The following is a 24,504-nucleotide window of genomic DNA, read 5'->3' on the forward strand; positions in this document are numbered from 1 at the left end:
GAAGTAGCTTGCAGTTGCCTTCTTCTGCTCAATGTCTATACACGTTTCAGGTTTGCCATCTATTAAAGCAGATATATTGAACTATAGCCCAAAACTTCTGATTAGGATTGAACAGCAGTCATTGAGGTTACAGGATCTAGGCTTGTGTACACAAATAAAGTGGTAGATGTTCTAGCCAACCAATCATTTAAACTTCAGGATATCAAAGTGGTGTGTTGGCGTGTGGCCAAGTGGTTAAGGTGTTCACCTAGTGATTGTATGTCGCTAGTTCGAGCCTTGGCTGAGGCTGTGTGTGTCCTTGAGCAAGACCTTAACCACACATTGCTGTGTGATGACACCTGTGCTAAGCTGTATGGGTCCTAGTACCCTTCCCTTGGACAACATCGGTGGCATGGAGAGGGGAGACTTGCAGCATGGGCAACTGCCGGACTTCCATATAACCTTGCCCAGGAAACCTTCCAAAGGTGCAAATCCAACGTCTCATGAGAGTGACGGAGGCCTACATCAAAGTGGTGTTGCCTTTGGAAATATGAGAGATAAAAAGGTCAATTTGATCATTGTGGCAACAAAGTTTGGATAAGGAAAGGATAGTGAGAACTGGGAGATGTGTATAAAAGCAGAAAATAATTTATAGTTGTATATTGGACATACAAGGTGGAATAATTCCTTGTTTTCAATTAATATGTATGATATGGGCAATTGTATGGACAGCATATTATGGGTATTTGTATAGAGAGAACTTGTCAAGAAATGGTGCAACATGTATTTTTTCAATGTAGTTCCTATGAGATGGAAAGGAAGCATCTAATTGCTAGATGGACATCTTTGGGACAGAAACAATTTAACATTTAAAGCTTGTTAGGATATCACTGTCATTGTAATAAATAAAAGTCTATATCTGACGTTCTGAAAAGCAATAGAAGTTTTCATATTATTTGAGGTTAACTTTTTGGAAGGAGGATTCAGTGGGTATACTCTCTGTCTCTTTAATCCACAATCCAACTCAGTAGATGGTGGTATTGTACCTTGTGTTACTCTGCCAACCACCAATCAACCTTACAAAAGAAATTAGAAGGGCTTTTTTCCTTAAGATACTCTCAAAGTAGTTTGATTGGAATGTTTTTAAGAGGTGACAAACATATATTGATGAGGGTAGTTTGTGAGTTTGACTCTACAATTTCAGGGGGAAAAATTCAAGCTAGATCTATATGTATTACAGTGGAGTAAATGGAATAACAGAGGCACAAGAGAGGACCTGATCAAAGTCAAATGAAAGGTGGCACGAGTGGGGATGACAGCAGTATAGCAATCACTGGAGTTTTGAGCAGCAATTTTTTATGGGTCACCATAAAAAATGCTGGTGAACGCAGCAGGCCAGGTAGCATCTATAGTAAGAGGTACAGTCGACATTTGCCTGGCCTGCTGCATTCACCAGCAATTTTTGTATGTGTTGCTTGAATTCCCAGCACCTGCAGATTTCCTCGTGTTTGATTTTTTATGTGTGTTGCTTTTCCCTCAGTGTTTACTTTTCACCATAGATGTTGTCTGGCCTGCTGAGTTCCTCCAGCATTTTGTGTGTGTTGCAAGCATATAAAGAAGATTGGTTGATTTCAATCAACAGAGTAGGAATAAAAGAGGCCTTTCATGGTTGCCTGAGCCTCTAAATAGCTGCTAGGAAAATTATTAACATTTCCCTTGAACAGGAATTTTTCCAGGTGCCTTCAAAACTGTGGCTGTAAAACCCCTACTTACTAACTACAGGCATAGATCAAAACTTCCCTTCCTGGGCAAGGTTTTTGAGAAAGATATATTCAAACAACAGAAATTTCTGACTTAGCCCATTACATTGATACCAACAGTTGGAATCAATCCATATTTATCCCTTCCACCAGTACTTGTCCTGTAACCTGGGTAATGCAAGTGATTGACAAGACATTCCTAAAATACCATTAGGCACTCTGCTTTCACCACTCTCTCTGGTAGAGTGTTCCAGTTACTCACCCTCAACTTACCCCCCATGTCCTGCAGGTCTATTTACTCCTGATATGGGGGAAGCTCTCTGCAACCTACCCAACCTCAACCCCTGATAATTTTCTACACCTAAATCATTTCCCCTGTTAAGCAGGGATCAGAGCTGGGTTAGTGTATGTTTGTCGTCTACATCAATGATCTGAATGATAATGCTTTAACACCAAACAACAAGTTTGCCGATGGCAGCAAGTTTGGGATGTAGTGGACAACAAGGAAGCTATTGAAGCTTGCAGTATGATCTGGGAATTATTGCGTGAATGTGGAGTCACAGGTAGCGAGCCCACAGAGAGAACTCTAGGCACATTGGCCTTCATAAATCAAAACATTCAGTACAGAATTTGGGATGGGTTAATGAAAGAAAATTATGGGAGTAAGTACATTTTTTGCCAGGAAAATATGCAATTAAGCACGTTCTCTAAATGTTCACAGACAACAAAATATTATCCGCTGAAGAAGCAGGAAGATTAAAAGCTATCTCAGTTGCTGGCCCGAGCTGTGTTTTACCTGAATTCCAGGACTCCGGTCTGTGTTTGCTCTTTTTCCAGAATATCATTGATTAATTTTTGGAGAAATGATTACAAATCTTAAGAAGTTTTATATCTGTTATTCAGGGTGTTTGGTAGTAATGATACAGACTAACTTTCAATATGGAAACAGGGTGAAAATAAAATTGATCCCAAACATCTCTCCGGGGAACATACACACACAGCAGAAATCTTCCTCAGCTCTGGAAGTGCTTCAGAAAACCACCTCGCACATCACAACTCCACTTGCTTGGAAAAATATAAGCACACTTTTTTAGATATTTACAAATTAGAGACCTCTTGCATTCTCAACTTCATACACCTCCTAAATGTCCAGATAAGAATTTAATTGATACAATTTTTACTTTGAAACCTTTTCATAATGGATCTATCTCTAACATAGTCTGTTGTTGGCAATGAGATATATTCCATTAGACAAAATTAAAATCCTCTGGGAACAAGACCTACAGATTTCAATTGATGAGGATACTTGGAATGGAATTTTTAAACTTGTTCACACCTCTTTGTTATGTGTGCATCACACACTTTTACAATTTAAGGTGGTTCATATAGCCTATATGACTGAAGATAAGCTCTCTCATTTTTACTCAGATTTTTCTCCATACTGTAATAGATGTAATGTCAAAGAGACCTCTCTAATTCATATGTTTTGGTCCTGTCTGCGGTTTGACAAATTTTGGAAAGAAGTATTTCAAACTTTCTTGGAGCTTTTTAAGGTAAACTTTAAACCCAACCCTCTGACTGCCTAGTTTGGCATTGTTGGAGGAAATGATTTTACTCTTAAGCAGAATGATTTGCATTTTTCGGCTTTTATTTCTCTTGTAGCCAGAAGAGCTTTGTTGCTTAAGTGGAAAGATGCCGCCACATCTACTCATACCCATTGGTTGATTGATGTTATGTCATGTTTAAATCCAGAGAAGATTAGGTGTTCTGTTTCTATACCTAGACAAGATTTTGTCACATTATGGAGACCTTTTTGGAACTACTTTCACAAGTTTTGATTTGTTTAGCAATGATGATGGCTATTATATGTTTGAATTTACGATTATATGTCAGAGATTTTTTTTCTTTTAACCAAGCAGCTGTTTTTTTTTCTCTCTTTTTTTTGTTTTGTTACGGGTTTTGATTTTGTTTTAGATTAGAATAAAATATACCTTTTCAATATTATGGTTAATTTACTATACATAGTTATGGGGCATTTCAATCTTGTTTCTGTTTCCATAATATCATAATGTATTTTGTATTTGTCTATGCAAGTAATTAATAAAAATATTGAAGAAAAAAAGAAGAAAGAAGATAAATTAGTATGGTTTTCGTGTTTCTGTAAAAAGAGCTCGCTCAGAAATCTTTCGCAGAGACAAAAAAACCCGAGTCCTTTCCTCCGCACTCATGGTATCCGCAGGACAGCCCCTTCACAGACACTGTGAGTGGCTCTGAAAAGAGCCTTTGGGTGGCTGGGATTCATATTCTGTCTCTTCACTTACTGGCTCCGCCGTTTTTTGGGGTGCGGCTGAGATATTGGCTAATACTCCACCCTGGACGATCGTCACCCCTCCATAGGATGCGGACCTTCTTGTCCCTGGCCGTATCGGCAGCCAGTTCAAGAATTTCAGCCGTCAGCTCCTCGAGCACAGAACCCAGAAAGACCGAGGCTCCGGACCCACTTGCTCAGCATAGTTGCCCTTTCTCAAGAGCCTATTAACACGGCCCAAAAGGAACTGGGCCAGGAGCGAGCTTTCCTGCCGCTTTTACTCTTTTTTTACTCTCTTTATTCATTTTCAACAAGCTCAGCAAAACCCAAAGAATGAGGAAATGCTCCAGCCCTCGGCCTTCTTGAATGTCCTGTGGCCATGCAATGAGACATTCAGGATTGCTACAACAACGATTAAGGTCATTGAAGAACAAATAAACCAACGCGAGAGCCGACCTATTTACCAATCAAAAGCGCGGAAGTAAACTCTGACCCGCCGAAAATAAACCGAAACTTGAAAACAGCCCGCCAAAAATCCTTTGTTCCAACCGAATCTAAAATCAAATCATTACGGATCTGCTTGTGCAATAATTTTCCGCATTAACCCATTACTGAAGCTAATTATGCAGAACGGTCTGGGTATTTCACTTAACGATATCTCTACTCAAGAGAGAAAAAAATGTTTTCTCATTTGCTTTCCCTGATCATTGTGTGAAAGGCATCATGTTACAACCGAGTTGCTCTTTTCAAAATACGGCTGGAGTTTAGCCTGGAATTTTGACAAATTATTGCGAATGTACCGTCTGGCATTGAAATTTAATTCAAAGAATATGACGAAAAAATGCAGCTCTGTTCATGAAACAGTGAGTGGCTCTTAAAAGGGCCTTTGGGTTTTCGGTTTGTTTTGGCAGCACTCTTCACTTGGAGCTGGTGTACTTGGTCACTGCCTTTGTCCCCTCCGACACGGCGTGCTTGGCCAGCTCCCCGGGGAGCAGCAGGCGCACGGCGGTCTGGATCTCCCGGGAGCTGATGGTGGATCGCTTGTTGTAATGGGCTAAGCGGGAAGCCTCGCCAGCGATGCGCTCGAAAATGTCGTTCACGAAAGAATTCATGATGCTCATGGCCTTGGAGGAGATGCCGGTGTCGGGGTGAACCTGCTTCATCACTTTGTAGATATAGATGGAGTAACTCTCCTTCCTCAGTCTCCTGCGCTTCTTGCCAGCCTTACCTGATGGTTTCGGCAGCGCTTTCTTAGCGCCCTTCTTGGGAGCAGGCTTCTGATCGGGCATTCCTCCTCTCCAATTCAGACTCAAATAAGCAGTATTTACGTCGGAGCGCCTGTTAAATAGGAAACGCAGACGACTGTATGCTAATCAAGGAATAGATTTTCAAAGAATGTTCATTCGCTACATTGGGAGACGAATCACCATCGAAATTATTACTACAACTCCTATATTTGGCTATCAGAGGTTACAAAAGCAGTCGCACGCTCCACCAATCAGAAGCCTTTCCCTGTCTGCGGACCGGGAAGCTTGCCACCAGTGACAGTTCTACGTGGCGCTTATTACGACAGCAGGGATAGGAGGGTAGAGAGAAAAGTTGTGGCTGACATTAAACATAGGAAAACGTAAAATGGAATTGCAGGAGAAATAAACTCACATTCGGATAAAAAGTTCAGTTAATTTATTATCAATATAAATATATGTCACCATCAAGAAGCACAATTCATTTTCTGGCGGGCAAAATAACCATTCCTGTCTTGATCACTGACTGAGAAGACAGCATGTCCTCCTGGGTAGTGTTATACTAATAAAAAATTAGTTTGGCCGTCTCTGGAGTGGAGTCTAGACCTCTTCTGGAGTCGTATAAAACTCTAGTTGGGCCTCCTCTGGCGTGCTGTTCAAAAATCTAGTTCAGCCTTTTCAAAGCTTAAAGTTCGAAGCACATTTTACTATCAAGGTATGCATAAATTATTCAATCTTGGGGTTTGTCTGCTTACAGGCAACCACAGTATCCAATATTAAAAAAGATCAACACCCAATCTACAGAGAGATAAACAAAACAAATCAATTTGTGAAAACAATAAAGCAAATATCACCATTCAGAATGAAATTGAGTCCATAAACCTTGAAGCCAAAGAGGATTAGAGTATAAAAGTCCAGTTCAGCCTCCTCTGGAAAACTACATCTAGTCTGGTTGTTGCATTATAGGAAATAATTGAAGACTTTGGAGAGGATTCAGAATAGATTTAGACAATAAGAACAGAAATAGGTCATTCGGTCCATCGATTTTGCTCTGTCATTCCATCATATCGGAGTTAATATCCCTGTCAATCACGTTTTTCAGCATTCTCTCTGTGACCTTTTGTCTCCCTGACTAATCAAAAACCTATATCGCAAAGCCGGAAAAACAAGCTTTTCCCTCAGTGTTTACTCTTCCCTGTCTGGCCTGCTGAGTTCCTCCAGCATTTTGTGTGTGTTGCAAGCATGTGAAGAAGATTGGTTGATAGGCAATGAGCAGAGTAGGAATAAAGGAGGCCTTTTATGGTTGCCCGATCCTCTTAATAGCTGCTAGGAAAATTATTAACACTTTCCTTAAACAGGAATTTTTCCAGGTGTCTTCAAATCTGTGGCTGTAAAACCCCTACTTACTAACTACAGGCATAGATCAAAACTTCCCTTCCTGGGCAAGTTTCTTGAGAAAGACATATTTAAACAGCACAACTTTTTGAATGAGCCCATTACATCAATACCAATCAGTTGGAATACATCCATATTTATCCCTTCTACCAGCACTTGTCCTGTAACCTGGGTAATTGAAGTGATTGACAAGACATTTCTAAAATACCATTAGGCACTCTGCTTTCACCACTTTCTCTGGTAGAGTGTTCCAGTTACTCACCCTCAATTTACACCCCCCCCCCACCATGTCCTGCAGGTCTATCTACTTCTGATATGGGGGAAAGTTCTCTGCAACCTACCCGATCTCAACCCCTGATTATTTACTACACCTAAATTATCTCCCCTCTTCAGCATGGATCATGGCTGGGTCAGTGAATGTTTGCCATCTACATCAAATATTGTCTGGATGATAATATTTTAACACCGAACAACAAATTTGCTGATAGCAGCAAGATTGGGGATGTAGTGGACAATGAGGAAGCTATTGAAGCTTGCAGTGTGATTTGGGAATTATTGCGTGAATGTGGAGTCGCAGGTAGCGAGCCCACAGAGAGAGTTCTAAGCACATTGGCCTTCATAAATAAAAACATTGGGTACAGAAGTTGGGATGGGGTAATGAAAGGAGATTATGAGAGTAAATACATTTTTGCCAGGAAAATATACAATTAATCATGCTCTCCAAATGCTCACAGACGGCAAAATATTGCAGACACTGTGAGTGGCTCTAAAAAGAGCCTTTGGGTAGCTGGGTTTCATATTCTGCCTCTTCACTTACTGGCTCCGCCGTTTTTCTTGGTGCGGCCTCGTTACCGGGTGATCGTCACCTCTCCATATGATGAGGGCCTTCTTGTTGTCCCTAGCCGCGTTGCCAGCCAGTTCAAGAATTTCAGCCGTCAGATACTGGAACACAGAGCCCAGAAAGACCGAGGCTCCGTCACCCACTCACTCAGCATAGTTGCCCTTTCTCAAGAGGAAATGGGCCGGGGACGAGCTTTCCTGCTGGTTTTACTCTGTCCACTCTTTTGAACAAGCTCAGCAATACTCAGAGAATGAGAAAATTCTTCCGGCCCTCGGCTTCTTTGTATACCCTGTGGGGATGCAATCAGACAATCAGGATTGGTGCGGAAACGCTTAAGCTGAATGGAGAACAAATAAACCAGCGAGAAAGCCGATTTATTCACTCATCAAAATCAAAAGCGCAGAAGTAACTTCTTACCCGCCGAAAATAAACTGAAACATGAAAACAGCCCGCCAAAAATCCTTTCTTCAAACCGAATCTAAAATAATCATTACTGATCTGCTTGTGGAATAATTCCCCGCATTAACCCATTAATAAAGTCCGCCACATCTAATGTTTGCGTAGCTAATATTGCATAAGTGTTTGGGTATTTCATTTAACGATATGTCCACTCTGAGAGAACAAAATCGTTTTTCAGTTGCTGTTCCCGGTCATTGAGTAAACTGCATGATGTTACGAGTTGCTCTTCGCAAACTACGGCTGGAGTTTAGCCTGCAATTTTGAAAAATATATTGGTGAAAATACCGCCTGGCATTGAAATTGAATTAAAAGAATATGACGAAAAAATTGCAGCTCTGTTAACGAAATAGTGAGTGGCTCTTAAAAGAGCCTTTGGGTTTTCGGTTTGTTTTGGCAGCACTCTTCACTTGGAGCTGGTGTACTTGGTCACCGCCTTTGTCCCCTCCGACACGGCGTGCTTGGCCAGCTCCCCGGGCAGCAGCAGGCGCACTGCGGTCTGGATCTCCCGAGAGCTGATGGTGGATCGCTTGTTGTAATGGGCTAAGCGGGAAGCCTCGCCAGCGATGCGCTCGAAAATATCATTCACGAACGAGTTCATGATGCTCATGGCCTTGGAGGAGATGCCGGTATCGGGGTGAACCTGCTTCATCACTTTGTAGATATAGATGGAGTAACTCTCCTTCCTCAGCCTCCTGCGCTTCTTGCCAGTCTTGCCTGATGGTTTCGGCAGCGCTTTCTTAGCGCCCTTCTTGGGAGCAGGCTTCTGATCGGGCATTTCTTCCGTCGATTTCAGACTCAAATAAACAGGATTTCCGTCGGAGCACGTCTTAAATAGGAAAGGCTGACGTCAGTATGCTAATCAAGGAATGGAGCACTTGAGAATGTTCATTGGCTACCTTGAGAGACGAATCATCATCAAATTATTACGAGAAATACTCTATTTGGATATCAGAGGCTACAAATACAGTCACTCGCTCCTCTAATTGGAAGCCCCTCCCAGTCTGCGGACTAGGAAATTTGCAGGCCCGTGATGTTCTCCGTGCCGTTCATTGCGACATGGGTTAGAAACATAGAAAGCCTGCAGCACAATATACGCCCTTCGGCTCACAAAGCTGTGCCGAACATGTACTTACCTTATAACTACGTAGGCTTACCCATAGCCCTCTATTTTTCTGAGCTTCATGCATCCACCCAGGAGTCTCTTAAGAGACCCTATCGTTTCCGCCTCCACCACCGCCGCCGGCAGCCCATTCCACGCACTCACCACTCTCTGCGTTAAAAAAAAACTTACCACTGACATCTCCTCTGTATCTACTTCCAAACACCTTAAAAATATGTCTGCCATTTCAGCACTGGGAAAAAGCCTCTGACTATCCACACGGCAATGCCTCTTATTATCTTGTACACCTCTATGAGGTCAGCTTTCATCCTCCGTCGCTCCAAGGAGAAAAGACCGAGTTCACTCAACCTATTCTCATAAGGCATGCTCCCCAATACAGGCAAGACCTTGTAAATCTCCACTGCACTCTTTCTATGGTTTCCACGTCCTTCCTGTAGTGAGACGACCAGAATTGAGCTCAGTACTTCAAGTGGGAGCTGACCAAGGTCCTATATAGCTGCAACATTACCACGCGGCGCTCTTAAACTGAATCCCACGATTGATGAAGGCCAATGCACCGTATTGTGTCCGACGGACTAGGACCCCAAGATCTCTCTGATCGTCCACACTGCAAGAGTCTTGCCATTCTGCCATCATATTTGACCTACCAAAATGAACCACCTCACATTTTTCTGGGTTAAACTCCATCTGCCTCTTCCCAGTCCAGTTTCGCTTCCTATCAATGTCCCATTGTAACCTCTGCCAGCCCTACACACTATCCACAACACCCCAAACCTTTGTGTCATCAACAAATTTACTAACCCATCCCCTCACCCCGCACTTCCTCATACAGGTCATTTATAAAAATCATGAAGGGTAGGGGTCCCAGAACAAATCCGTGAGGCCCACCACTTGTCACCGGCCTCCATGCAGAATATGACCCATCTACAACCACTCTTTTCCTTCTGTGGGCAAGCCAGTTCTGGACCCACAAAGCAATGTCCCCTTGGATCCCATGCCTCCTTACTTTCTCAATAAGCCTTGCATGGGGCACCTTATCAAGTGCCTCGGTGAAATCCATATACACTACATCTACGGCTCTACCTTCATCAATGTGTTTAGTCGTATCCTCAAAAAGTTCAATCAGGTTAGTAAGGCATGACCTGCATTTGACAAAGCCATGCTGACTATTTCTAATTATCTTATGCCGCTCCAAGTGTTCATAAATCCTGCCTCTCAGGATCTTCTGCATCAATGTACCAACCACTGAAGTAAGACTGTCTGGTCATTAATTTCCTGGGCTATCTCTACTCCCTTTTTTAAATAAGGGAAGAACATCCACAACTGTCCAATCCTCCGGAACCTCTCTCGTCCTCATTGATGAATCAAAGATCATCGCCAAAGGCTCAGAAATCTCCTCCCTTGCTTCCCACAATAGTCTAGGGTACAACCCGTCCGGTCCTGGTGACTTATCCAACTTGATGCTTTCCAAAAGATCCAGCACATCCTCTTCCTTAATATCTACATGCTCAAGCTTTACAGTCCACTGCCAGTCATCCCTACAATCGCCAAGATCGTTTTCCATATTGAATACTGAAACAAAGCATTCATTAAATATCTCTACCATCTCCTCCGGTTCCATACACACTTTTCTACTGTCACACTTGATTGGTCCTATTCTCTCACATCTTATCTTCTTGCTCTTCACATACTTGTAGAATGCCTTGGAGTTTTCCTTAATCCTGTCCACCAAAGCCTTCTCATGGCCCTTTCTGGCTATCCTAATTTCATTCTTAAATTCCTTCCTGCAGGCCTTATAATCTTCTAGATCTCTATCATTACCTAGTTTTTTGAACCTTTCATAAGCTCCTCTTTTCTTCTTGACTAGATTTACAATAGCCTTTTTTACACTACAGTTCCTGTACGCTACCATCCTTTCCATGTCTCATTGGAACGTATTTACACAGAACCCCATGCAAATATGGCCTGAACATTTGCCACAATTCTTCCGTACATTTCCCTGAAAACATCTGTTTCCAATTTATCCCTCTAAGTTCCTGCCTGATAGCCTCATATTTCCCCTTATTCCAATTAAACGTTTCCCTAACTTGTCTGTTCCCATCCCTCTCCAATGCTATGGTAAAGGAGATAGAATTGCGATCACCATCTCCAAAATGGTCTCCCACTGAGAGACCTGACACCTGACCAGGTACATTTCCCAATATCTGATCAAGTATAGCCTCTCCTCTTGATAGATTATCTACATATTGTGTCAAGAAACCTTCCTGAACACACCTAACAAACTCCACCCCATCTAAACCCCTCACCCTTCCTATTCCTAACTTCCACCCACAGAGACACCATAGACAACCCCTCCATGACTTCCTCCTTTTCTGCAGCTGTGACACTATCTGTGATCAACAGTGCCACACCCACATCTCTTTTGCCTCCCTCCTTGTCCTTTCTGAAACATCTAAAGCCTGGCGATAGAAGTAGCCATTCCTGTCCGTGCACCATCCAAGTCTCTTTAATGGCCACAACATCATAGCTCCAAATGCTGATCCACGGTCTAAGCTCATCCACTTTATTCATAATACTCTTTGCATTAAAATAGACACATCCGAAACCATCGGTCTGAGTGTGTCCCTTTACTATCACCTGCCTATCCTCCCTTTTGCACTGTCTCCAAGCTTTCTCAGTTTGTGAGCCAACCTCACTTTCCTCCATCACTTCCGTTCAGTTCACACTCCCCAGCAATTCAAGTTTAAACTCTCTCCAATAGTCTTTGCAAACCTCCCTGCCAGGATATTGGCCCCCCCAGACTCAAGTGCAACCCGTCCTTTTTGTACAAGTCACACCTGCCCCAGATGAGGTCGCAATGATCCAGAAACCTGAATCCCTGCTCCCTGCTCCAGTCCCTCTGCCACGCATTTATCCTCCACCTCATTCTATTCCTATACTCACTGTCATGTGGGACAGCCAGTAATCCCGAGATTGTAGCTGATATTAAACAGAGGAAAATGTAAAATACAAATACAGATGAAATAGACGCACATTCAGTTCAAAGTTCAAATTAGATTATCAAAATACATATATATCACCAAGCATGATTCACTTTCTTGCGAGCATAATAATAATTCCTGAAACTGATGGTGTAAGTCCTGAGGCTCTTTTACCTTTGTCCTGATAGCAGACTGAGAAGAGAGTATGTCCTGGGTGGCTCTATACTAATAAAAAATCAGTTAGGCCATCTTTGAAGTGGAATCTAGGCCTCTTCTGGAATCCTATAAAATACTAGTTAGGCCTCCTCTGGAGTACAGCCAAAAGTCTAGTTAGGACTCCTGTGGAGTTGAGCTAAGAGTCTAGTTAAGCCTTCTCTGGAGTGCTATTGAAAAATCTAGTTCAGCCTTCTCAAAGTTGAAAGTACATTTTATTATCAAAGTATGTATAAATTATCCAATCATGGGATTCGTCTGCATACAGGCAGCCACAAAACTGAATTTAAAGAAAAGACCACACCCAATCTATAGAGAGTTTAAAAAAAAATCAATTCATGCAAACAATAGAGCAAGCGTCAGTATTCAGAATGAAGGCAAAGATTAGAGAATGAAATTCCAGTTAGGTCTCCTCTGGAATAGAGTCTAAGAGACTAGTTAGGCCTCGTCCAGAATACTACATTCTAGTCTGGTTGGTACTTTACAAGAAAGAACTGAAGACTTTGGAGAAGATTCAGAATAGATTTAGTCCATTAGAACAGAAATAGGTCTGTCAGTACATCTATTTTACTCTGCCATTTCATCATATCTGAGATTATCCCTGTCAATCACTTTCTTTGGCCTTCTCCCTTGTAACCTTTGACTCCCTGACTAATCAAGCACCTATCATATTCCATTTTAAATATGCTCAATGACTTGGCCTCCACACATGTCTGTGACAGTGAATTCCACTGAATAACTACCTGCTGGCTCAAGAAAGTCCTCCTCATCTCTGTTCTCAATAGTAATCTCTCTATTCTGTAGCTGTGCCATTTGATCCTAAGCTCACCCACTACAGGAAACATCCTCACCATATCTACTGTATTCATGCCTTTTAATATTTGATAGGTTTTAATAAGATCACCCCTTATTCTTCTGAATTCCAATGAGTTGAGGCCCAGAACCATCAAAGACACAAAATATATCCACACTGTCACTCCTGGAATCGTTCCTGTGAACTTCCTCTGGACCAACTCAAATGCCAGCACAACTCTTCTCAGATAATAGGATAAAAACTGCTCATAATACTGAAGTGCTATCTAACCAATGCCTTATAAAAAAGACTCAGCTTTACATGCTTGCTTTTATATTCTCATCCTGTCAAAATGAATACGAACATTGAAATTCCCTTCCTTACCATTGACTCAAATGGCAAGATAACCCTTATGGAATCCTGCACAAGTATTCCCAAGTGCCTTCGTACCTCTGATTTTTGAATCTTCTCCCTCTTTAGAAAACAGTCTATGCCTTTTTTTCTTCCACCAACGTACATGATCAAACACTTCAAAACACTCTATTGCAACTGAAACTTCTTTGCCCATTCTTCAAATCTGTCTAAGTCCTTTTGCAGACTCCCAGCTTCTTTAAAACTGACTGCCTCTCCATCTATATTTGTATCATCCATTACTAGGTCTGAAAGAAGTTTCAGAGGGTTATAAATCAGGTCAGCTCCATCTTGGTTACCAGCCTACAAAGGACGCAGGACATCTTCAAAGAGCAGTGTCTCAAAAGACAGTATCCATTATTAAGGACCTCCAGCACCCACGGCATGCCTCAGGTAGGAGGTACAGAAGCCTAAAAGCACACACTCAGTGATTCAGGAAAAGCTCCTGAATAAGCCCCCCTGCCATTCGATTCCTAAGTACTATCTCAATTTTTAATATAATGTACCTCTGGTTTCTGCACATTTATTAAAAACTATTCAATAAACTGTAATTGATTTACTTCTTTCTTTATTATTTTTTTTTATTTTTTTCCCTCTTCTAGATTATGTATTGCATTGAACTGCTGCTGCTAATTTATCAAATTTCATGTCACATGCCAGTGATAATAAACCTGATTCTTATTTTGATTCTGAACCTGGCCACAAAAGCCATCAATTCCATCATCCAAACAATTTACATATAACATGAAAAGGAGTAGTCTCAACACTAAACCTTGCAGTAAAGCACTAGTCACTGGCAGTTAACCAGAAAATGCCTCCATTATTTCCATTCTTTGCCTCCTGCTCTTTGGACAATCTTCTATCCATACTGGTACCTTTCCTGTAATACCATGGGTTCTTACCTTCTTAAGCAACCTCATGTTCAGCAACTTGCACAAGCCTTTCTGAAAATCTGAATAAACAACATTTACTGACTCTCCTTTGTCTATTTTGTCTGTTATTTCCTCAAAGAATTGCAACAGGTTTGTCAGGCAAGATTTCTCCTTTTGAAAACCCTGCTGACTTTGGCCGATTTTATCATGTGCCTTCAAAATTCATCAATAACAATGGACTCCAACATCTACCCAACCACTGAAGTCAGACTAACTGGTCTATAATTTCCTTCCTACTGCCTCCTTCCGTTCTTAAGAGTGGAATGACATTTCCAAATTTCCAGTTCTCTGGAACTATTCCTGAATCTAGTGATTCTTGAAAGATCATTATTAATGCCTCCACAATTTCTTCAATTAACTCTTTCAGAATCCAATTGGTCCAGTTGACTTATCTACATTAAGACATTCCAATTCCCCAAGCACCTTCTCCTTCCAATAGCAACTGCATTCACTTATATCCCAACACTCTCCAACTTCCATCATACTGCTCGTTTCTTCTACTGTGAAGACTGATGCCAAATCGTTATTCAGTTAATCTGTAATTCTCTTGTGCTCCATTACTACCTGATATTGATCAGCTCAGCATAGGTGCGCAAAGCTATTGGGCAGAAGAAACTGCAGTTTGATGGACAGGGGAAGCAGACGATCCAGTTGTCTTTATTTCACCCTTTTTGTGGACTCTAAACTAATTCTTGCGGTTGGATAATCTAATCAGAAGAACTGAATGTGGACACAGAAAGCTTCAAGGAACGATTTGCTGAACCTGAGACCATTCTCTGACAAGTAGTCACTTGTTATGTAAAGAGCGTGGACTCTAATCTGATTCTTGACTCTGGGACAATCTAATCAGAGCAACAAACCTGAGACCATTCGCAAAGGAGTAGCTACTTGTCATGTAAAATGGCAGACCAATCTGTAATCTCATTAGACTCTGTCTGCGTTGCCTCATTTAACTGGTTTGGACCAGTCAGAGTGTAAAGGCATAAATACAAAAGGCTGGGGTGGGCAGAGCCATGAAACAATATTGGTTGTAGCCCTGTACAGTGACCAGTAAGCAGGTGACCCAGGTACATCACGTGACCTGAGCCAATAGGATGGAGATGCAATGGTTCAATTGATGAGGAACAGTATAAGACTCAGGAGCTCTAAGTAAGCAGGGGCGTATTTAGAACCCTCTCCAACAGCCATACACCAACCATTGTGGATAAGGAGGACCCCACAGACACGTGGAGATTGGAACCATGAGGAATCCCTGTCCAGTGTAGACTCATTTCCCGGGTAATACCTTTTCTCTTCATTGACGGTTCACGGATTGTCAGGGGTTCTAGTAGAGAGCACAAAGGTAGATAGGAGTGTGAACCCACATGCTTTTTAGTTGAAATAATAAAAGTTACTTGTTGACACATACAGATTTTCTGTGCCTCACTGATCATTATTAAAAGGGGTGATTCTTGTAACAGAATTGGTGTCCCTGGCTGGGCTCGATGATAAATCTCTTTGTTCAGCAGGAGACTTGAGTCGGACCATGTGAGTGAGGTGCAGAGATTTGGGGCTGGGTAGTTATCGGTTACTGGCTGTTATCAGGGTGAACCTGCTTCATCACCTTGTACACGTAGATGGAGTAAAAGCTTCAGGCTTTTCTTAAATGAGTTTCAGACACAGAATGAAATGGAACTGGTTGCATCGCCAATTTAATTGGCAATGTGGTCCCCACCTGTAGTAATGAGGAATCAGCAAAATAAGGTTCTTATCAGTAGATTTGGACAAATGAAAGCTAACGTTTCAATCCAACCCTTTTATTGGACAATAGACCAATCACAGCCTAGGCTGTCCACAGTCAACAGGGGTTAGCAATGGGTCATTGGTTAACTTAAGGAGACATAAAGTTGGTTATCCAATATTGTCAACATTAGTAGAGCGTTGGGAGTACTTCATTCATAAGGTCTTCAGTTCTGTGTGGATGGGAAATGTATGTGTACAAAATATTGGCTTGTTTCATATGAAAGATGATCCCAGTATACCCCTTTTTGTTACTCCATGGTTGATTTAAGCCTTCAAGAAAATATCATTGTGAAGAATGATTGTATGTCAGTATCACAGGTAGTTCCATCATATATGCAAAGCAGACGTGATAGATTCTTGCACTCTACACAGATGGTTCAGAAGATACAGTTACAGGTCCTTCAGGTGTTTCAGTTTTGTTCCAAAGTTTCAGGTGACTATTAAGAAAAAAAAATTATCAGATGAAGTATCAGAATTAACGTCAAAAATATTTGCTATCATTTCAGCCTTGGAATGGGTTGAAGAATTATGCCCCAAATCTGTCCATCTGTACTTTGATTCTTTTTCTGTTTTGTTTATTATGTGAAGTGTTGTATGACGTTGGTGATCATAGTCTTTCCATGCTCATGACTACTCTTAGCAAATTTTTCTACAGAAGTAGGTTGCTGTTGCCTTCTTCTGGTTAATGCCTTTACAAGTTTCAAGCTTGCCATCTATTAATATTGAACTATAGGCCAAAAATTCTTCTTTGGATTGGACAGCAGGTTACAGGATCCAGGCTGGCGTATACAAACAAAGTGGCAGATATTATAGCCAACCAGTCATTTAAACTTAAGGATATCAAAGTAGAAATATGAGAGATGAAATCTATAATTAAAAGGTCAATTTGATCACCATAACAACAAAGATTGGATAAGAATGGCATTTATATCAGATTTAGCTGGTGAGTACTCAACTAGGAAATTGTGTATAAAAGGAGGAAATAATTTATACTTACATATTGGACATACGAGATTGAATAACTCCTTGTTTTCAATTAACATGGGTGATATGGACATTTGGAAAGAGAGCATATTATGGGCACTTGCATAGAGAGAGCTTGTCAAGAAAGAATGCAACATGCATTTTTTCAATGCAGTTCCTATGAGGTTCAAAGGAAGCACCTAATTGCTAAATTGAGATCTTGGGATGGATGCAATTTAACATGGAGGTATTGTTAGGATATCACTATCATTTTAATGTAAACAAGTCTATTTTTGACGTTCTGAAAATAATGGACATTTTGATATTATTTGAGGTTAATTTTTTGGATGGCGAATGCAGTGGGTATACTTCCTGCCTCATTATTCCACAATCCAACTCAGTAGGTGGTGGTATTGCATCTTGTGTTACTCTGCCAATCACCAATCAACCTTACAAAAACAAAATTAGTCGGGCTTTTTTTCCTTAAGATACTCTTGACTCAATTTGATTGGAATGTTTTTAAGAGGTGACAAATATAGAGGGTAGTTTGTGAGTTTGACTCTACAATTTGAGGGGGAGAAATTCAAGATATATCTATCCATATTACAGTGGAGTAAATGAAATTACAGAGGCATGAGAGAGGAGCTGATCAACATCAAATGAAAGGTGGCACAAGCAGAGATGACAGCATTGCAGCAATGGCTGGAGTTTATAGGAGCAATCTGGAAGGCACAAAACAGTTGTATCACAAAATTGTAAAAACAAGCTTTTCCTTCAGTGTTTACTCTTCTGCATAGATGCTTTCTGGCCTGCTGACTTCCTCCAGCATTTTGTGTGTGTTGCAAGCATGTAAAGAAGATTGGTTGATTGGCAATGAGCAGAGTAGGAATAAAGGAGGCTTTTATGATTGTCAGATCCTCTGAATAGCTGCTAGGAAAATTATTAACACATCCCATTAACAGGAATTTTTTCAGGTGCCTTCAAGTCTGTGGCTGTAAAACCCCTACTTACTAGCTACAGGAATAGATGAAAACTTCCCTTCCTGGGAAAGGTTTCTGAGAAAGACATAATCAAACGACACAACTTTCTGAATGAGCCCATTACACTGATACCAATCAGTTGGAATCCATCCATATTCATCCCAACTGCCAGCACTTGTCCTGTAACCTGGGTAATTCAAGTGATTGCAAGACATTTCTAAAGTACTAAAGGAACTCTGCTTTCACTACTCCCTCGGGTAGAGTGTTCCAGTTACTCACCCTCAACTTACCTCCCATGTCCTGCAGGTCTATCTACTCCCGACATGGAGGAAAGCTCTTTGCAACCTATCCGATCTCAACCCCTGATAATTTCATACAACTAAATAATTTCCCCTCTTAAGCAGGGATTGTGCTGGGTCAGTGCATGTTTGCCATTTACAGCAACTATATGGATGATAATACTGTAATACCGATCAACAAATTTGCGGATGGCACCAAAATTGAGGGTGTAGGGGACAACGAGGAAGGCTGTTGAAGCTTGCAGTGTAACTTGGGAATTATTGCGTGAATGTGGAGTCACAGGTAGCGAGCACACAGAGAGCTCTTGGCACATTGACCTTCATAAATGAGTACATAAGTTAGGATGATATGATGAAATTGCAAGAGGCCTAATTCAGAGTAGGGTGTGCAGTTCTAGTCACCTACCGACAGTTTAACATCTGTCCCAGAAAAGATTTGAAGGTCTAAGAGAGGCGGGAATGTAAGTAGTGAAAATGGGGTAATGAAGGGTGATTATGGGAATAAATACATTTATGCAAGTTAAATATGCAATTAAGCATGTTCAAAAACAACAAAACATTATCTGATGAAGGGCTGAAGAGTTTTTATATCAGTTATTCAGGACTTTCGGTAGTAATGTTACAGACTAACCTTCAATATTGAAGCGGAGTGAAAATAAAACTGACCCCAACCATCTCTCCGGGGAGCATACACACACACACACACAGCAGAAAACTTCAGCTCCGGAAACGATTTAGAAAACCAGCTCGGCACATCCCAACTCGCCTTTTTTTTAAAAGCAAAAAAAAAAATACCTGTAGAATATACATTAGTATGATTTTCGTATTTCTGTAAAAAGTACTTCCTCATTCTCTTTTGCTGTGACCAAACAGCATTCTCTTTCTTAAGAACTTTCGCAGCGAGAGCGAAACCCGAATCCTTTCCTGCGCACTTATGGAATGCCCCTTCACAGACACTGTGAGTGGCTCTGAAAAGAGCCTTTGGGTAGCCGGGTTTCATATTCTCTGTCTTCCCTTACTGGATCCTCCGTTTCTTTTGGGTAACAACACGGCCTGGATATTGAGTAACACAACGTCCTGGGCGATCGTCACCCCTCCTGATGACGCGGTCCTTCTTGTTGTCCCTGGCCGCGTTGCCAGCCAGTTCAAGAATTTAGGCCGTCAGATACTCGAGCACAGAACCCAGAGAGACCGAAGCTCCGGCACCCACTTGCTCAGCATAGTTGCCCTTTCTCAAGAGCTTATTAACACGGCCCAATAGGAACTGGGCCGGGGACAAGTTCTTCTGCTGGTTTTACTTCCTCCATATCAACAAGCTAAGCAACACCCAGCGAATGAGAAAATGCTTCCCGTCCGCGGCCTTCTTGTATGGCCCTGAGGGGATGCAGTGAGACATTCAGGATTGGTGCATCAACGCTTAAATTCATTGGAGAACAAATAGACCAACAAGAGAGCCGACTTATTTACCAATCAAAATCAAAAGCGCGAAAGTAACTTCTTACCCGCCGAAAATAAACTGAAACTTGATACCAGCCCGCCAAAAATCCTTTGTTCAAACCTAATCTAAAATCAAATAATTGCAGATCTGCTTGTGGAATAATTCTCCGAATTAACCCATCACTGAAGTCTGACATATCTAATGTTTGAGTGCAGCTAATATTGCAGAAGTGTCTCGGGATTTCATTTAACGATATCTCTACCCAGAACAAAATTCGATTCTCAGATGCTGTCCCCGTCAGACATTATGTGAACTGCATCATGTTACGGCCGAATTCTTCTCAATCTACGGCTTGAGTTTAGCCTGCAGTTTGGACAAATTATTGGTTGAAGTACCGTCTGGCATTGAAATTGAATGCAGCTCTGTTAACGATATAGTGAGTGGCTCTTAAAAGAGCCTTTGGGCTTTCGGTTTGTTTTGGCAACACTCTTCACTTGGAGCTGGTGTACTTGGTCACTGCCTTTGTCCCCTCCGACACGGCGTGCTTGGCCAGCTCCCCGGGCAGCAGTAGGCGCACTGCGGTCTGGATCTCCCGAGAGCTGATGGTCGATCGCTTGTTGTAATGGGCTAGGCGGGAAGCCTCGCCAGCGATGCGCTCGAAAATGTCATTCACGAACGAGTTCATGATGCTCATGGCTTTGGAGGAGATGCCGGTGTCAGGGTGAACCTGCTTCATCACTTTGTAGATATAGATGGAGTAACTCTCCTTCCTCAGCCTCCTGCGCTTCTTACCAGACTTGCCTGATGGCTTCGGCAGCGCTTTCTTGGCGCCCTTCTTGGGAGCAGGTTTCTGATCGGGCATTTTTTCACTCGAGTTCAGACTTGGACAAGCGGTAGTGCCATCGGAGCGCGTATTAAATAGGAAATGCGACGTCGGTATGCTAATCAGGGAATGGAGTATCAGAGGATGTTCATTGGCTACATTAGGAGACGAATCACCATCGAAATTTCAACGACAAATCCTATATTTGGATATCAGAACAATCGCTCGCTCCACCAATCAGAAGCCTCTCCCAGCCGACTGACCCGGAACCATGCCGGGAAGTGACTGTTCTCCGTGCCCTTCATTGCGACTGCAGGGGTACAGTAAGAAGGTAGAGAGATGCTGGGTGTTGAGCAAGCTCAGGCCCGCAGGATACGTAGTGGTGCATTCAGAACATCACCTATATCAGCTCTCCAAGTCGAAATGGGGGAAATGCCATAAAGACTTAGAAGAATAAAGCTAAGAATAAGCTAATTACTGGGTTAACATCATCATGGGACATAACTACTCACATCCAGCTAAAGCTATATTAAAAGACTTCTGGGAACATAATAAGTCAATTTATAATAGCTTTGGATGGATCGGAGATGCAGCAGCAGAAAAATATGGTCTACACGAAACGGAATATAGCCCTACAGTTCCAAAATCTGATGTTCCTCCTTGGCTCTTTACAATGCATACAGTAGATAAAAACCTGCTACAACCTTTAAAAAAGTCTAACTGTGGAATCAAACAGATAGTACAAAAATATATAGATTCACATTTTAGAAATGAACTTGTAATATTTACAGATGGATCAAAACACCCTAGATCTCGCCACACAGGTATTGCAGTCTACATTCCTCAGAGCAAAACTAGTAACAGGAAAAGAACATCAAACCATTTATTAGTGTATACAACAGAATTAATGGCAATATTAGATTATGAAGACACTCAGTCCTCATTTATTGTCATTTAGAAATGCATGTATTATCTTATGTTTTGAGTGCATTATCTTGGATAGAAGAAAATAATATCAAAAAGGCTGTAATCTGTTCAGACAGTTGATCTGCATTAATCTCAATCAAATCAAGAAAATCAGAAAGTAGACAGGATATTTCATTGGAGATTTTATGCAAGTTATATACACTGACCAAAAATGAGGTAGAAGTAAGCTTTCTTTGGGTTCCTGCTCATTGTGGAGTGGAGGGTAATGAAAAGGTGGATAGTACAGCTAAACAGTCGCTCAAATCGTCTATAATAGAGGTCCAGATCCCTCTCAGCAAAGTGGAAGTCAAAAGTATTGAGGAGACATGGCAGAAGCATTGGGATGAGAGTGAAACAGGGAGACAACTGTACAAAATAGAGAGGCAAGTCAGATACAGAACATTGTCAAGTGGATATAGAAAGACAGAAGTGATCATCAGTCATTTGAGAATCGGACACACTAATCTTAATTATACATTACACAAAATAGGGAAACATCCAACTGGACATCTTCTCACCCTGTCTCTTGCACTCACAGCTATCTGGACTATTCCTCTTCTCACCCTGTCTCTTGCAAAAATGCCATCCCCTTCTTGCAATTCCTCCGTCTCCACCACATCTGCTCTCAGGATGAGTCTTTAAAATTCCAGGACGAGGGAAATGTCCTCCTTTTTTAAAGAAAGGGGCTTCCCTTCCACCACCATCAACTCTGCTCTCAAACGCATCTCCCCCATTTCACGCACATCTGCTCTCACTCCATCCTCCCGCCACCCCACTAGGAATAGGGTTCCCCTGGTCCTCACCTACCACCCCCCAGCCTCCGGCTCCAACATATTATTCTCTGTAACTTCCGCCACAAAACCCAATTTAAAAAAAGATGATCACCCAATCTACATAGAGAGTAAAAAAACAAATCAATTCATGCAAACAATAAAGCAAGCATCAGTTTTCAGAATGAAATTGAGTCTATAAACCTGAAGCCAAAGAGGATGAGACTACGCAAGTCCAGTTCAGCCTCCTCTGGATTAGAGTTAAGAGACTAGTTTGGCCTCCTATGGAATACTCCATTCTAATCCAGTTGGTGCATTATAGGAAAGAATTGAAGATTTTGGAGAGGATTCAGATTTAGGCCACAAAAACAGAAAAAGGTCATTCAGTCCATCGATTTTGCTCTGTTATTCCATCATATCTGAGTTATTAACCCTGTCAATCACATTTTTTCGGCCTTATCTCTGTAATCTTTGACTCCCAACAAATCAAAAACCTATCTAATTGCGCTTATATATGCTCAGTTACTTGGCCTCCACAGATGTCTGTGACAAAAAAAAAACACTGAATAACTACCCACTGGCTCGAGAGATTCCTCCTCATTTCTGTTCTCAACAGCAATCTCTTTATTCCGTGGCTGTGCCACCTGGTCCTCAACTCACCCAGTACAGAAACATCCTCACCACATCTTCTGTATTCAGGCCTTTTCATATTCGATAGATTTCAATAAGATCACGCCTCATACTTCTGAACTCCAATGAGTTGAGGCCCAGAGCCATTAAGTGCACAAAATGCATTCACACTTTCACTCCTGGAATCATTCTTGTGAACCTCCTCTGGATCCTCTTGAACACCAGCACAACCCTTCTTAGATAATAGACTGAAAACTGCTCACAACACAGCAAGTGCAGTCTAACCAATGCCTTATAAAAAAGCTTCAGCTTTACATCCTTGTTTTTTTGTTCTTGTCCTGTCAAAATGAATACTAACATTGAATTTCCCTTCCTTACCACTGACTCAACCAGCAAGATGTGATTTACGGAATCCTGCACAAGTACTCCCAAGTCCCTTTGCACCTCTGACTTTTTAATCTTCTCCCTCTTTAGAAAACAGTCTATACTTTCCTTTTCCTTCTACCAAAGTACAATATCATACACTATATTGCATCTGAAACTCCTTTGTCCATTCTCAAAATCTGTCTAACTCCTTTTGTAGACTCCCAGCTTCTTCAAAACTTCCTGCCTCCCATCCATAATTGTATCATCAATTAACAGGACTGAAAGAAGCTGCAGAAGGTTATAAATCTAGTCAGTTCCATCTTGGTTACTAGCCCACAAAGTACGCAGGACATCTGCAGGGAGCAGTGTCTCAAAAGACAGCATCCATTATTAAGGACCTTCAGCAACCAGGGCATGCTCTCTTCTCACTGTGACCATCAGGTAGGAGGTACAATAGCCTGAAAGCACACACTCAGCGATTCAGGAAAAGCTTCTGAAACAGCCCCTCTGCCATTCAATTCCTAAATGGACATTGAATCCTTGGACACTACCTCACATTTATTTTTAATACAAAGTATTCTGGTTTTTTGCACTTTTTAAAATCTATTCAATATACGTATACTGTAATTGATTTACTTGTTTATTTATTATTATTTTTTATTTTATTTATTGTTATTATTTTTTCTCTCTTCCAGATTATGTGTTGTATTGAACTGCTGCTGCTAAATTATCAAATTTCACGTCACATGCCGTTGATAATAAACCTGATTCTGATTTTGATTTTGAACCTGGCCATAATGCCATCAATTCTATCATCCAAATCATTTACATAAGATGAAAAGGAGTTGTCCCACCACATAAATTGCAGTAAACCACCAGTTACTGGCAGATACCCAGAATATGCCTCCATTATTCCCATTCTTTGGCTCGTGATCTTCAGCCAATCTTCTATCCATACTAGTACCTTTCCTATAATACCATGGGTTCTTACCTTCTTAAGCAACCGCATATTTAGCAACTTGCACAAGCCTTTCTGAAAATCCAAATAAAC

General features: G+C 41.5%; 3 protein-coding genes across 4 annotated transcripts; all 3 read right to left on the minus strand.

Annotated features, from left to right (window-relative positions):
• Positions 1 to 4,847: 4,847 nt before the first annotated feature.
• LOC134339123 (histone H2B 1/2-like) lies at positions 4,848 to 5,336 on the minus strand. The gene has a single exon (XM_063035457.1). The coding sequence runs from the start codon at positions 5,334 to 5,336 to the stop codon at positions 4,965 to 4,967; it is 372 nt and encodes a 123-aa protein (XP_062891527.1). The 3' UTR covers positions 4,848 to 4,964.
• A 432-nt stretch (positions 5,337 to 5,768) lies between these two features.
• Positions 5,769 to 8,762, minus strand: LOC134339122 (histone H2B 1/2-like). The gene is made up of 2 exons (XM_063035455.1): positions 7,945 to 8,762; positions 5,769 to 7,816 (listed from the first exon to the last, which is right to left on the minus strand). The coding sequence occupies exon 1, from the start codon at positions 8,759 to 8,761 to the stop codon at positions 8,390 to 8,392; it is 372 nt and encodes a 123-aa protein (XP_062891525.1). The 5' UTR covers position 8,762; the 3' UTR covers positions 5,769 to 7,816; positions 7,945 to 8,389.
• Positions 8,763 to 15,643: 6,881 nt separating this feature from the next.
• On the minus strand, positions 15,644 to 20,772 carry LOC134338705 (histone H2B 1/2-like). 2 transcript variants are annotated; one of them, XM_063034751.1, is made up of 2 exons: positions 19,256 to 20,772; positions 15,644 to 16,655 (listed from the first exon to the last, which is right to left on the minus strand). In XM_063034751.1, exon 1 carries the CDS (start codon positions 20,758 to 20,760, stop codon positions 20,389 to 20,391), a length of 372 nt encoding a protein of 123 aa, XP_062890821.1. In that variant the 5' UTR covers positions 20,761 to 20,772; the 3' UTR covers positions 15,644 to 16,655; positions 19,256 to 20,388. The 2 variants fall into 2 exon arrangements, with proteins under 2 accessions (XP_062890821.1, XP_062890820.1); XM_063034750.1 differs by having other exon boundaries at positions 19,092 to 20,772.
• Between the last annotated feature and the right edge of the window lie 3,732 nt (positions 20,773 to 24,504).

The sequence above is a fragment of the Mobula hypostoma genome, chromosome 28 (genome assembly GCF_963921235.1).
Source record: "Mobula hypostoma chromosome 28, sMobHyp1.1, whole genome shotgun sequence".
Lineage (NCBI taxonomy): Eukaryota > Metazoa > Chordata > Chondrichthyes > Myliobatiformes > Myliobatidae > Mobula > Mobula hypostoma.

What these genes read in the sequence shown, in the direction of transcription:
- LOC134339122 (XM_063035455.1), bottom strand. Translation starts at nt 8,761, where the DNA reads ATGCCCGATCAGAAGCCTGCTCCCAAGAAGGGCGCTAAGAAAGCGCTG.
- LOC134338705 (XM_063034751.1), bottom strand. Translation starts at nt 20,760, where the DNA reads ATGCCCGATCAGAAACCTGCTCCCAAGAAGGGCGCCAAGAAAGCGCTG.
- LOC134339123 (XM_063035457.1), bottom strand. Translation starts at nt 5,336, where the DNA reads ATGCCCGATCAGAAGCCTGCTCCCAAGAAGGGCGCTAAGAAAGCGCTG.